Source organism: Rhincodon typus, chromosome 10 (assembly GCF_021869965.1).
Source record: "Rhincodon typus isolate 14 chromosome 10, sRhiTyp1.1, whole genome shotgun sequence".
Classification (NCBI taxonomy): domain Eukaryota; kingdom Metazoa; phylum Chordata; class Chondrichthyes; order Orectolobiformes; family Rhincodontidae; genus Rhincodon; species Rhincodon typus.
In genome coordinates, this window is record NC_063341.1 from 1807357 (window position 1) to 1823176 (window position 15820).

Genomic DNA, 15820 nt, shown 5'->3' on the forward strand with positions numbered 1-15820 from the left:
ATCCAGCACATCATAATTCCACCGCCAAAGAGATATTCCCCCCCCAGCCCTATCTGCCTTCCGTAGGGACTGCTCACTCCATGATTCCCTCATCCGCTCCACACTCCCCACTAATCCCACCACACCCAGAACCTTTCCCTGAACCCGCAGGTGCTGTTACACCTGCCCCTACATCTCACCTCTCATCTCCGTTCAAGGCCCCTAACAGTCTTTCAGTATCCGACAAGGATTCACCTGTACGTCCTCCAACCTGGTCTACTGTATCCGTTGCTCCTAATGTGGCCTCCTCTACATTGGCGAGACCAAGCGTAGACTCAGGGACCATTTTGTGGAGCTTCTGCGCTCTATACGTGATATTCAACTGCACCTTCCAGTCACTAACCATTTTAACTACCCCTCCCACTCCCCGGATGACATGTCCATCCTGGGCGTCCTCCAGTGTTACAACGATGTTGCACGTAAACCGGAGGAACACCTCATATTCTACCTCAGGAGGTTACAGTCCGATGGCCTCAATGTAGAATTCACTAGTTTCAAAATCTCCCCACCCCCCGGCCTCATCTCTTGTCCAACCCTCTCTCTCATCCCTGCCTTCTCGACCTGACACAACCTGTCCATCTTCTTTTTCACCTATTCGCCCCACCCTTCCCACTAACCAACACCCCCCACCCCCACCTGCATCCACCAATCACCATCCCACCTATCTTCCCCCAGCCCCACTCCCCTCCCTCCACCCCCGAGTCCTGATGAAGGGTGTAAACCCGAAACGTCGACTTTCCTGCTCCTCTGATGCTGCCTGACCTGTGTTCCTCCAACTCCACACTATTGTCTCTGACTCCAGCATCTGCTGTTCTTGCTATCTCTAAACTTTCTAAGTTGTTTATTCAACTCTTCTATAAAAGTATTACTGCAACTCAAGTGGCAGGGTTGATTTGATTACTGAAAATAGTACATTTGCATTTTTGATTTATTTTAGTGAACAAGTGCTTTTTGTGAAAGGGATCCTTTTTCCTCCTTCCCAAGCTGTTATTCAGACATTTGAGAAGAACACAAAAAGCACTGAAGTCAGTGAACCTGCAAGATACCTAGGTTGTCCAGCAATTAGGTGTCATTATGGTGACCCAAGTGCTAAATCAAAGTCATAAGTCATTGCCATCTGAAATTCCTACCAGCATTAAACATGACTATGTTCAACCATTCCATATCCTAGTTATCAGCCTAATTTTCACCCACCGTAAATCTGAGCTCATCCAAAAATCTACAGCCCATTTCTAACACACATCAAACCCATTCAGTCACCATCCCTATGCTCAATGACCCACACTGGCTCCTGATCCAGCAATGCCTAGATTTTAAAATCACCATCACCATCACTGGTCTGCTTCCAGCTACTTGGACTCAGAGCTCTGAAATTCTCTCTGCAAACCTCTAACTCACTTCCAACCTTCAAGACCCATGTTTTGGTCATCTGGCCTAACCTGACCTTACATAGCTAGTGTCAAATTTTTTGTTTATACTCCTCTAGAAATTTTAAATTTAAATAAAGCAGTTATACAAATGCAAAAACCGAAAATAGAACTTGAATGCTGTGAATCAGAAACAAAAACAGAAATTGCTGGAAAAGCTCAGCAGGTCTGGCAGCATCTGTGCAGAGAAGTCAGTGCTAACATTTCAGGTCATGGTGACCCTTCCTCAGAACTATATGAATGCAAGTTGTCATGAGTGAGTTTGACACTACACCATTATAAGACAGTGCACTGATTGAAATGCATGGGTGGTGAATACTTTGGATGGATGTTATGCAAACAGCATGAAGGTAAAGGAAGCTGTACTATGGGTGAAGATAGGGGATAGTAAGGGATGTTTAGTCAGAACAACACTGTCAATTCATTGATTAATAATGTGTATTGGACATGAATGAATATGTTTAAAGTTTCCGAGAATATTTGTAACTCAGGTTGTGGATGAGGTTGTAGACATGCTCGCCAAGCTGGTATGTATGGTTGCAGACATTTCATCACCGCGCCTCCGGTGAAGCATTGGCGTTGTCCCGCCTGTTATCCATATGCCTCAGGTCTCAACACACACAGACAAAGAAGGATACAAATTCGACTCTTTGTCAGACAGGTCTCAATACACACGGACAAAGAAAACCAATAATGGCACAAGCCAAACAGAGACATGCCAGGGAATTCCTGGAGGCCTGGCATTCTAACCAGAACTCCATTCAACAAACACATTGAACTGGACCCGATATAAAAATCACTGAAAAACAGAACCGGAGGTAATTCCAACCACCCCAGCAAACAGAAGCATACAGATAATAAGAAGGATAGAATACCAATGTTTCACCAGAGGTGCAATGACGATGTGCAGGGTCATGAAACATCTGCAACCAAACCCACCAGCTCAGCGAGCATGTCTACAACCTCATGAATGAATATGGTCATGAGGGATTTCAACCTTCCAGGAATCAGAAGGGAGAAAGATACCTACTCGTTAAATGTTATAAGCTGATTTTTCACAAGCTGAGCAAGTGAGGAGAAATTTGGATAAATTCTAGTTGGTTATGTGACATTGAGAAATGGCAAAACTGTTAATTCTGTTAGGAAGATGTTCTGATTAACATACAGTTTGCATTGTTAAAATGGAAAAGCTCTGATTGGTAGAATGACTGATTGTTTACAGCAACAAGGGAGCTACAATATGGAAAAAAAGCATGTTTTCCAGAAAACTGTTACTTGAATGCCAAAAGTAGACCTCAATGTCACATGGTCAGCAAATGAAAATAGCATCAGTGATTCTAGCATTAGATCAGGCAATGGGTCAGTTAGGCAGCCTATATGAGTAAGGTGAACTATTGCAGGTGAGCAGTCGTAGGAGGGTATAAAAGGGAGAACCTCAAGATACACATAACAGGAGGAGCAGCCAGAGAAGAGATCAAAGGGAACCAAAGCCAGCTTCAAAGACCACGGATCAACAGTACTTTGTCCACTATCATCTATAGTTAAAGTATTTTTGTTCAATAATTTACCTGAATCATAGAATTGTACAGATGTACAGCATGGAATCAGACACTTCAGTCCAATTCATCCAAGCTGATCAGATATCCTAAATTAATCTAATCCCATTTGCCAGCATTTGACCCATATCCCTCCATCTTGCTGCACCAAAATCACATCTGTTGCCTTAATGTCTGCTCCTAAGAAATTGTTAAGATCAGGGAAACCTATAATATCCAGCTGAAAACAGTGATCTAAACTGAGCATGACATCAGACTCATCACAGAGGAGGACAGGGCAACAAAGACCTCAGCTTTTGGAAACCAGATTCAGGGTGAACTGATGAAGCAATCAATAGATTGGTTATTAGGAGGACCAAAGTTAGCAAGAGAATTTCTTTCTTTTACATACAGGGATTAGACTATAAGATCATAAGATTCAGAATCAGGAGTAGGCCATTCGGCCTCTCGAGCTAGCTTGATCATTCAAAAAGATCATGGCTGATCCAACCTTCCTTACGTCCTTTACTGCCTTTTCCCCATAACCCTCAATTCCTCTACTGATCAAGAATCCATTTATCTCAGCTTTAAACATACACAAGGACTCTGCTCTCTGTGGCAAGGAGTTCCAAAGACTCTCAACACTCAGAAGAAATTCTTCCTCATCTCAGTCTTAAATTGGCACATCTTTATTTTGAGATTATGCCCTCTGGTCCTAGACTCTCCCATGAGAGGAAACATCCTCTCAGCATTTACCCTGTCAAGCCCCTTAAGATGCCTTTATATTTCATGAGATCACCCCTCATTCTTTCAAACTCCAATGATGAGAGTCCCAACCTGTTTAGCCTTTGTTCATAAGACAATCCCTCCAGAAGAGAGATTATCCTAGTGAACCTTCTTTAGAACTGCTCCAATGAAATCATATCTTTCCTTTAAAATCTGCTGACAGTACTCCAGATGATGTCTCACCAGCACCTTCTACAGTTACAGTGACACTCCCCTATTCTTATATTCCAACCCCCTTGAAATAAGGACCAACATTCCATTAGCTTTCTTGATTCCCTGCTGCACCTACATGCTGGTTTTCTGTGTTTCAATATGTGGCAGTGATGCAGACACTAACATGTCAGGAATCAGAGGAAACCCAATTGTGCAACAAGGGAATGTATGACTGGACCAGGGGAACACAAAATCTTCAAATTCAGCGATAGGTAGTTTTTCTTTCAAGGACCTCTGGTGATCGGACAAGGATGACTGCAGGGAATCTGAGAGGTCATCAATGGCTACAAAGAAAGAAAGATTCAGTAAAAAATTATAAAATACTTTTCACAACCTCAGAACCCCTAAAGCCCATGTGTAATCAAATATTGAAGTAGAGTTAAAAATTAGCAGCCTGTCTATAAACAGAAAGTAGATAACCAGATGGTCTGTTTTTAAATGGTGGTGGTGGTGGTGGTTCAGAGATAAATTTTGGCCAGACACTAGGGAAAACTTGCCCGTTCTTCTTCTAAACAGTGTTAAAGGATCTTGTGAACAAGAGGGCAGATAGCCTTGGTTTTAAGTTTTCAGGAAAACAGAGAAAGAGACAATGGTTTTTCAAAGTCACCAAAAGAAAGTCGAGTTATGTTCGGATCAGCCACAATCTAACTGAACGACAAAACTGGCTCAAGGGGTTGAAAGGCCCACTTCTGATTCTATGAATCAATACACTTGGACTTTTATGAAAGGATTAGAGGAGAACCATTATATTATTTACAAGAGATAAGCTAGTTGTCCAGGAATTTACAGCCTGAAGTGTGTCCTGAGTAAAACTACTGTTTCACCATATAGCCAAGCTGATTCATACTCTAGAAATGCCCATCTTCTTAACAATTTCCAGAATAGTCAGCCTGACGCATTGTTACAGAAGTCCATTTCTAATGATTCTTTCATGTTTACAGATTCCATGCAAACGCTTGATACATTATGCTCATTGATACATCAAATATCATAGACCAAAAAAAGGCACAGTACTGTCTCATACATGGAACTAATGTTTTCTGATCAACAGAATGCTTCCTACCATACAATAGGACTGGGGAGTGAAGATGAGGGTCAACAGCAGCAACTACGTGATAATATAATGCATTTAATACAGTAAATTGGTAAAGAGCACTACTTAACAAAATCCAACACTAAGAAATAAGGAGATCTAAAAACAACGGACCAAAAACTTCATTAATGAGCTGGGTTCTAAGAAGTTGGTGCAGTGTTTAAAATCAGTGTGTTTGAGAGGCCAAAACCGGAGTGCTCAGATAACTTGGAGGGTTGGCGGAGGTTAGAGTTCAGGATGAGTGAGGCCCTGGAGGAATTTGAGCAGGAGGCTGTGAATTCAAGATCATGTCAAGACATTGTCAAGACAATGTAGGTTGCTGAGTACAAGCATATACTGGGAAGGAGGATTTACTATTAAGCAATGGATATTTTAACAGCGACACAAGTCTGATCATTGTGATCAAATTAGTCAGTTTGTTTTGTTTGAAAGGAAGACAGGGCTTGGGAGATTACTCTGCTAGTATAGTCACACCCATTGCTGCCAACTCAAATGTGAAGGCATTAAGAACAGCGAACACATTGGTTGAACAGAGTTTAAAAGAGATCTAATTAAATCATTCTAAAGATATCAATTAGAATTATTAAAGGACTGGCAAAAGGCAGAGAAAAACAAATCAACGATTTCCGCTGATGGGAAGGTCAGAATAAAGAAGCAGCATCTTAAAATTTGAGCCAAGTGGGCAGTAGATGTCAGAAAACAATTTTCCACACAAAGGGGAGGGGAAATCCTCTTCACAAAATAACAGTTGAGGATGTGGTCAATTGAAAATTTAAGAATGGATACTGATGTGATTTTGATTAAAAGCACATTGGGATATCAAACCAAGATGACTATCTTCCTCTCTTCTGCAGTTATGTCCGTACACAGGGCACATATACTATTCACTGGGGTATGCTGACAGCAGAGCACACAACCCTACCCCTCTCTCTGTACCTGTCCATCTCACTGAAGCTGCTGGAGGGTCTTGAGATCTTGCCGCTTGAGGCAGTGGTGGGAAAGGCCTCCTGGACCAAGGTGCTGTGCCCAGCGCTGTCAATCACCATAGCTGTCACCTCCTCTGCGCTGCTGCCATCCTCCCCGGATGGCTGGTTCTCTGACATGATCCACTCATCTGGCGTCTCTGTTTTGATCCGCATCCCGCCAATTTGTCGGATAGCCTCTGGGCTGTGGTCGCCACTGACCCCCGTCTCCACATACCACTGGCCCACGCGGTCAATTCTAACCAGCCTCTCGTCAGCCCCACTGCTAGCCAACTCGTCCGGCAGTGGGCTTCTGCGGCTGAATCCCGAGGCCGCCCTGGCACGGCGGGTACTGGGGGTAGCGATGCTGCGGGTTTGGGCTGGGCGCTTGGCAGCGTCCTGGTTCAACCCCGCCTCTACTTCAGAGACGTCGATTCGGAAGTGAATGCCATCAAGGATCTGCGTGCATTTGTCGATGATGTACTGCATCTGGAGGAAGCTGGCAGCTGTCAGGTAGCTGATGATATCAGCCACCTGCAGACACAGCTTGCCCGTATAGCAGAAGGCCAGGAGGCGCTCAAACACCGCAGGGCTCTTGATGACAGAGATGGAAACAGCACTCATCTCACCCAGTGACATATGGTCTCGGAAGTAAGGCGAACTGGCAGCCAACACTGCTTTGTGGGCACGGAATGACTTCCCCTGGACATCGACCACAATGTCGCAGAGCCGCCCCTGCATCCGGAGTTGATTGAGCTGGGCCAGCACCGAGCTGCTGAAATCTGGCACCTCCAGCTGGATGCTGCCCTCCTTCTCCATGGCTCTTGGTACAGCTCACACGGTCCTGCAGGATGAAACAAGCACAGTCTTAGCAAAAGGGAATATCATCCAAGTCGACTGACTCACTGAATGCAAACAAAGGGTATGAAGGGTATGCAGGTTAGTTTTAGAATAGGATAATAGGTCAGCACAACATCGTGCGCTGAAGGGCCTGTATTGTTCTATGTTCAAACCAAACTAAGAGATAGCTAGCCACTCATATCTCACCATATTTTGGTTCAAACGATTGTTGGGTTGTTATGTTTGAGTCACAGAACACCTGAATATAGAAGGAGAGACTGGGGATCCCTCCTCTGATGGATCAGGGCCAAAAGATAGGGAATGAGGATTACAAGCAAGAGTAGTCGAGTGTTTATGGATAGAGAAAGACACTCATTGAGGCATTTCTCCCTGTCCTCTTACAAGCAGGGTGAATGCTTGGGAAAAGTTGTTCTGAAGGAGCTTACACAGCAGTATAAGGGCAGTGGGGGTGGAAAATTTTAAGTCATCCTCATATCCACTACTAGTCCAAAGGAGTTGGTTCAGCTTAGTTGGCTGGACAGTTGGTTTGCAAAGCAGTGTGATGCCAGTAGCATGTGTTCAATTCCTAACACCAGCTGACATTACCATGAAGGACTCTCCTTCTCAACCTCTCCTCTCACCTGAGGTATGGTGGCCCTCTGGTTAAATCACCACCAGTTGTCTCTCTCTAATGAGAGAGCTGGCCTATGGTCCGATATCTTGACTGGTCCGAAGAAACTGCCATGGGATAATCTTTTGGAAATCCTTCATTTCTTCACCATACCTACGATATTCCCTTGGGCTCTACCAGGCAATCAACTCACTGGTCACTGCCATTCCGTGATATCCAGTCACCTGTGTACAAGGATCTTACAAGTCACAACCTTTCTGAAGATACTGACACTGACACCATGGTCTTGATGACATTTTCCCCTTGTTCTGCTTTCTATTTTTCACAACCCACCCTACCAAAGCTGCTTCAGTGCCAAATCGACCACAGTTCTACTTTGGCTACATCCTTGACTCCTCAGCTATGTTTGCGGCCTGAGGTTACTCCACTCCCCTCTTACTTCTTCAAATATGCCTTTGTTTAGTATTCACTCTCCTAAGCTAACTGGATTATCCACCCTTCTTTCTTGTCTCTAATATGACACTGAGTCACTCAACACCTTTATTCCTTTTCTCGTGTTCTCCTTCACCGTAAATTCCTCCACCCATAATCATTGCTGGACCTTAGCATCTCGTGTGTCCTTATCCAATTGCAAACTCTCCAATTTTCACCTGTTCCATGTATCTTTCATTAATCTGCCCTCGCTCCACTTTGCAATACCACAGTCTTCAGTAAAACTCCCCTAATGTCTCTTGCCTGCCAAGCCTTCAATCTTCCCTCCATTTCCATTCAAATTCACCACAATGATGTAACAATCATTGCTTAAAGGTCAATGACCCCAAATTCAGTCTCAGATAACAACCCAATTGAATACATTCCCCAGCACTGCACAAATCAATGCAGTTAAGAGGCCAGAGGATGAGTACAGCCCCAGGCCAACACAGGTCTACACAGGAGATAGTTCACCCCCAGGGCTGTGCTGACCCCTCAGTGAATTCTGCGAGGGTGGTAGTTGGGCTGATGCAATTGGTCTCCATGCCACTTTTTACCACATTAAGACAGTAATGTGCTTTGGAGTTTTAGTTTGAGGGCAAATAACTGAACTGAGTAAGGAACCTTGACTGTTTCTTTCTGTCCCATACATATCCATCACCGTGTCGTCTAGAACAGTATCTCTAAAACCCCACAGACTCCTCAACCAGTGTACACAATATTAATTTACCTAGGCACCTTAACACATATCGGGAAAGGACTACACAGCACGAATCTGCAGTCAGTGAACCAGGTTGTGACTTTATTTGAAGACAAAAGGTTAAGAGTTAAATTTTACACTTCTAACAACTCTGTTGCTAACTATACAATTCTTTAGAAACTTGAAATTCTTCCCAGATACTCCTAATTTTGCTGGTCTGACAAATTGTTCAGTCAGTACTTCTCTTCACGGCTTGACTCTCTCCGTGGTTGGAGGACGAGCTGCACTGGTCACTGCTCTATCCTGACATGCCTCTAGGTTGGTTGGAGAGTGGGGTACAGCAGTGACCACAATTGAGCCATAAGGTACCTTAAACTGTGACAGGCACAGTATGAGCCAGCTGTTCTATAGCCAAAGTGAGCAAAGCATGAGCTGAGAAAGAGTATATAGGGACTGTGAGGAAGTCAGCCTAGAGGGGATCAGATGTGCGCCTCTTGTGTGGAAACCGAAACGACATTTCAGACCCCTTGAACAAACCAAGGGAGCTTTTATTTTAACCCTCTGTTGTCCTGTCCTGGGAGTGTTCGATGGGGATGGAGCGGAGGGGATTTGAATTTTAGTTTACTTTTGAGTTCAAATGAGTAGAGGAAAGTTTAGTTTGTATTTCGATCCCTTGTTGTCCCTTGTTGAGGCAAAGTCCGTTTTCATATTAGAAGTCGAAGGAACTTTGAGTTGCAAATAATTGAGGAAAATTTACTTTTAAGAGAAATCCACTAAAGAACACAGCAATAACATGCTTGTTAGTAAAACAGGACAAGTGTCCCCTTGTACAATAAGGGAGGACACTAAGACAATAGATACCACAGTGTAGAGCTGGATGAACATAACAGGCCAGGCAGCATCAGAGGAGCAGGAAAACTGATATTTCGGGTCTGAACCCTTCTTCCGAAATGACACTCTAAGACAATACCTTTTTAAAAAGTGGCCCAACTGGACAGAATTCTGTAGCAGCCTAGCCTGCCCCTGGACCACAGGTTCCACAGCCCAAGACGTGTGGCAACAAAGACATAAATTAGGAACGAAGGCCACTAAGATAACCACAGCAATAGCACGTAGCCTAAAAGACTCCCGTTGACAACTAGATGACATTAGACTCACTGCAGGAGTGATTAGAGATCACTACTGATGAATTGGAAAAGTTAAAATTTGTAGTTAAAGAGCAGGACACCAGAATACAGGAAAATCTGATTCGTTTGGGACAGTTGCAGTCACAATTGGAAAGAGCCTGCTCTGGTGAGAGGTGGGCCACTGAGGACCGGTGGCGGGGGGGTGCAGCCTCAGCATGCATTAACAAGCCGGAAGAACTGTGTAGGGAACTGCAGGCAGCCATACAGGTTGTCCAAACCTGCAATGCACATCAGGCCATAGTTCAAAGTGCCAGGAACAAATACACAATCTCTAGCAAACCACATCTCCACTCAGAGCTCGTCCTCACCCTCAACAACTTAGCTTTTAACGCCTCTCATTTTCTTCAGGTCAGAGAGGTGGCTATGGGTACAAGCATGGGCTCTAGTTATGCCCGTCTCTTCATGCAGTATGTGGAAAATTCCTTGTTCCAGTCCTATTCCGGCCCCCACCCACAACACTTTCTCCGATATATCAATGATATCATAGGTGCTGTTTCCCCCTCTCGTCCAGATTTGGAAAAGTGCATCGATTTCTCTTCCAATTTCCACCCTGCCCTCACTTTCACCTGGTCTGTCTCTGATTCCTCCCTTCCCTTCTGCGACATTTCTGGGGATAGACTGGCCACTAATATCCACTATAAACCCAGTGACTCCCACAGCTACCTGCTTCCTGTAAAGACTTCATCCCATTCTCCCAGTTCCTCCGTCTCTCATCATATATGTTCAGATGAGGCCAACTTCGACATGGGAGTCTCCAAAATGTCCACGTTCTTCCTCAACCAAGGATTCCCCAGCACTGTTGTCAACAGGGCCCTCAACCAGGTCCAACCCATCTCCCGCATTTCCGTCATCACCCCTTCTCTCCCCTCCTGCAACAGCGATAGGGTTCCCCTTGTTCTTACCTACCATCCCACCAGCATCCACATCCAGAAGATCATCAGATGCCATTTCCGCCACCACCAGACATATATAGTCAGAGTCATCAGCATGGAAACAGAGCCTTTGGTCCAACTAGTCCACAATGACCATATTCCCCAAACTAAACTAATCTCACCTGCCTGTGCATGGTCCACATCCCTCTAAACCTTTCCTATCCATGTACTTATCCAAATGTCTTTTGAATGCTGTGACTGTACCAGCATCCATCACTTCCTCTGGCAGTTCATTCCACACACTAACCATTCACTGTGTGAAAAAGTTGCCCCTTGTATCCTTTTTAAATCTTTCTCGTCTCACCTTAAAAATATGGCCCCTAATTTTGAACTCCTCCATCCTAGGGAAAAGACCCTTTCTATTCACCAGTGTACACTAAGAATAATTTTAGTCTTGAGGAGTATTTTGTTTTACTTAGATGCCCATTTAAAATCAGTATTTTGTGTGACATATTCCCCTCCCCTCCAGGACACCCTGGTCCACACTTCCTTCACCCTAACACCCAGCCCCACAGTACCTTCCCCTGTAACCGAAGAAGGTGCAACACCTGCCCATTTACCTCCTCCCTCCCCAGTATTCAAGGGCCCAAACGTACCTTCCAGGTGAAGCAACACTTCCACCTGTACTTCCCAGAATCTAGTCTACTGCATCCGCTGCTCACAATGTGGTCTCCTCTGCACTGGGGAAACGAAGCGTAGACTGGATGACCGCTTCACAGAACATCTACGTTCTGCTCGCAAAAAAGACCCTGAGCTACCTGTTGCCTGCCACTTCCATACACCACCCTGTTCCCTGACCAACATCTCTGTCTCTGGCTTGCTGTAGTGTTCCAGCGCAGTCCAATGCAAGCTGGAAGAACAACACCTCATTTTCTGCTTTGGGACCCTGCAGCCCTCTGGACTCAACATCAAGTTCAATAATTTTAGGGTCTAAACTGTTCCATGTCCTAAACCGCTACCCCACACACCCGGCCTTGTTATCACATAGCCTGCCCTTACACTCCACTTGTTGTTAGTCACTAACAGTCCCCATTAACAACTATTCACCCTCCTAGGCAGATCATTACCAACTCCTTTGTCTGTCCAACTGCTCTTCTCTCTCTTTCGGCTCCATCCTATCGTTTACTCCCTACCCCAACACCCTCCCTATTTTCTGCATATAAACTGGCATTTTCCCAGCTGCCATCAGTTCTGAGGAAGGGTCACCGGACCCAAAACGTTAACCCTGATTTTTTTCTTCAGATGCTGCCAGACCTGCTGAGCATGTCCAGCAACTTCTGTTTTTGATCCAGGGTACCATCCTGGCAGCAACAGCTGGAACAAAAGCAGGCTGTGGCTTATACATTGAGGATGACTGGGGCAACCCCACAATGGAAATAGCTTTAAGGGTCCCCAGCCACGAGCACACAAGCTGTCAACCACAAGCGGGGCACATTTATTCTATTGTCCTTTTTGTTTCTGTTTAAAAAAGGCGGGGGCCCGGAATGGGTGACAATTGGAATGATTTGGCAATTTTAAAATGTTTTGTAGAACACAGTATCAGATATTAAACCAAGATATTTACAGAAATTACTTTTTTTTTTAAAGAAAGGGCGCTGGAGCGGCTACTCCAAGAGAGATTAAACCCATACGGAGCTTTTATTGTGTATTATGTATTATTGTAATGACTGTATCAAAAAAAAGTAGCGTGGGCACAAGGGAAAACCATGTACCCAGGATACCTGTGGTATGAACATAGAACATAACAGCGCAGTACAGGCCCTTCAGCCCTCGATGTTGCGCCGACCTGTGAAACCAATCTGAAGCCCATCTAACCTAAACTATTCCATTATGACCCACTAGACTTGGCGGTATGTGTAGATGGGACCCCCTGGCAGTTAATACATGAAAGAAAAGGGAATTCTTTAATGATCCAGCCACAGCATACAGGGCAGAGGTGTCACCAGTCAATACCCTTGATCTGGCTAATTTGGAAAATAAACTCAAGATCTTGTCCTTATAGGGCTCATTTGACTTGTTGGGTCTAAATATAGACAATCAATAAGACAGCACGGGACAACTACAGAGAATCAGGGTAGCCACCACTTAGTGGCCAAACTGGAGGGACACACTAAGATGAACCAGATCATTCAGGGGAAAATCAGGGATGACGATGAGGAGCAAAACCACACCCCGTGCAGCATCTATGAAAACTGGACGATCAAACAGCTGAGGGAGGATCTCTGGCAGACTAGCCAAGGGAAAGTCCTGTCCTGATCAGTGATGTATGTGAACATTTGTTCCAGGCAAGAACCACAGCAACATCTCTAGCTGCCAGTTCTGGCAGCTCACCAAGGTGTGGCAGAATGACACCTGCAAGGATACTCTTGGCAAGGCACTGCGCTGGTGCTAGGGATTCCAATTATCCCAAGTGACAAGTTGGGTTGAGGACCTTTGAAGTCAAAAAAACTAGAATTATTTAAAAAAAGGTATTTGGATGGGTTACCATGACACCCTCCCATATACTATGGAGAGACAGGGGATAATTGATAGGGATGGCTCAAACAAACAGACATTGTGCCCATACTCGGTCAACTATGAATTCATGCTCTCACATCTAGCTGCGGACTTAAACTGCACTCACCTTGATATACCTGGCAGTTAAGATTATAGGCTGGGAAAGAAAGACATCGGCACGCTCACTATGAATAAGACTGTGCACGCACACAACGGCTATATAAGGTGGATGGTACTCCCAGGGTTATCACAATTGTCACTTCTATTTGTTCTGATTACTGAATGTTATCTATGCACTACAATCGTGCATGGATTATCACAACGGGAGTTTTCATCTTTTTGTACATATAGCTATACGATAGGCTTGACCACTGTACATAATGGCTTTCACCTGAATAAGTAGGCTCCCCTAACAACAAACATAACCAACTTTTACAATTAGGTTTGAAATTCATTCCATAAGCTTTTTTTCCATTCAAAAGCAGAGATTATAGAAGCCTCCTGGCTGCTAAAGCACAGATAGATTGCTAACTTGGGCAAACAGCAAGGGATGCTGGATACATAGCCAAGTAAAACCCTGAAAACACAAAACCCACACACAGAGACTGAAAACACAGCAGCCAGGTGCTAATGACATTAGCATAATGTAAAAACAGTTATTCTGGACAGACAACAAATTATCCACTAAACAAAGGACAGCCCAGACAGTATGGCACCAGGTCCTGCTACACAAAGAAATTAACAGTGGCATGCCATTGAAATGATTGACTCTTGTTTCAAACTATTAAGTGCACCTCCCTGATTGGCCAGAACTATAGAAAGTTCCAGAAAACCATCTAAAAGGTATAAAAACAGGATTGACCTGCAAATCTCTCTCCTGGAGCCACTCTCGGGATCTCTGGAATAGCGTGAAGCCTTCCGAAGAGACAAGCATGGCAAAAGGCACAGACCAGCTGACCATGCAGATAGAGAGACAGCAAATGTATAAATTTACAAGAGACTTGGGAACTATTATAACCTTCAGGGGCCAAATAGAAATAGGGATAGCTTGTTTAGCATTAAAGATTATTGCAATTTTGTTCCTAATAAAGTGGGATTGTTTTGCTTTGGTGTCGGCTTGTGTTCATACTGATTTGACTGCTTTGGTATGGTGGGACACCTGGGCAAATTCATTCATAACATCCTGGTCAGATTTGTCTGTAACTTGTTTAAACTGTAACAGACAACAACCCCTTCTCAAACCACACCCAACTCACCGATTACCAGGCGATTCTGCCACAATCCAGGGACCTTGCATCGCAGAACGTGCAACAACTCTCCAGCACAGGGCTCCCACAAAATACAGCCATTCCGTTGTCTCAATCTACAAATAAAAACAGGTATGAACTTGTAAAATCAACATGACACACAAAAGAAAATGCAGTAACTTGTTGAAATGGAAATCAGTTAACTCTAACAGCTGGATCAGGATTGGACTTCTTTATCTTTGTGCAATTCTCTGTACTAATCACTCTCCTTTTGCAATATGGAAACAGCAGGTTTTGGGATGACCTGTTGTTTCACAGCAAATCAAGCGCGTCACATAACACTGCCTCCATAGCATCAAGGATATATGAACATTCTTGTGACTGTCCCCTTAGCCTGATGCCGTAACCACAGATGAATGCACTCAGTCTTGACATTACTCAAATATTATTTGGGGAAGTGAAAGTTGGTATCAGTAATGGTGACAATAAAACGATCACTGGTTATTTTGGGTTCTCTTATGGTGCAGTGGTAGTGTCACCTATACCTGGATCCGCAGATCCAGGTTCAAGTCCCACCTGTTCCAGGTGTGTAATAACATCTCTGAACGGGCTGATTAGAAAATATCTTCAAGTATTATTCAATGTAGCAACTGTATGGGAAGCACCAACATACCTATTGGTCAAATATATCCTGTACCAGTGCTCTCAAAAACTGTGCTTGTATTCAGAACTGCACTGTGTCAATGAACCACGTCACGCTGCCATCCTTGTCTTGAATTGCTGTTTTAATTGTACATAGGATGAGATTCGCTGGCTACATCAGCACTTTTTAAACTTAGCACGAATTTTCCTGCAGAAGGTGTCCGTGAGCTGTCTTATACCGCTGCAATTAATTAGTCGCAGATATACGTACAATACTGTTAGAAAGAGTTAATCCACAAGACATAGGAACAGAAGTAGCCCATTTGACCCATAAAATCTGCTTCATCGTTCAACAAAATCACAGCTGATCTAAACATTTTCACCTCCACTTTCCTGCTTTCTCCCTTGATTACCTTACTGATTAAAAATTTCAGTCCTGAATATACTTAATAAACCAACCTCAACAGCTCTCTCCAGTAAAACAAAAATTCCAGATTGACTACCTTCTGAAAAAAGAACATCTCTGTATTGAATAGGTGCCCCCAACACAGACTATGCCCTTTAGTCCTACACTCTCCCAAAGGAGAAACAACCACTCTCTACCTAAACTATCAAGCCC

General features: G+C 44.1%; 1 protein-coding gene across 5 annotated transcripts in view; it reads right to left on the bottom strand.

Annotated features, from left to right (window-relative positions):
• The window catches only part of zbtb37 (zinc finger and BTB domain containing 37), a 33160-nt gene that overhangs the window by 13641 nt on the left and 3699 nt on the right, over positions 1-15820 (bottom strand). For 4 of the 5 annotated variants that reach the window (XM_048601803.1, XM_020515581.2, XM_048601802.1 and 1 more), the window contains exons 2-3: positions 14569-14675; positions 6030-6899 (exon numbers count right to left, since the gene is read on the bottom strand). In XM_048601803.1, coding sequence (XP_048457760.1) covers positions 6030-6874 — 845 coding nt within the window. In that variant the 5' untranslated portion in view covers positions 6875-6899; positions 14569-14675. Of the gene's footprint in view, positions 1-6029; positions 6900-14568; positions 14676-15232; positions 15356-15820 lie in introns of those variants that run through there. The other variant, XM_048601801.1, reaches the window with a different exon arrangement.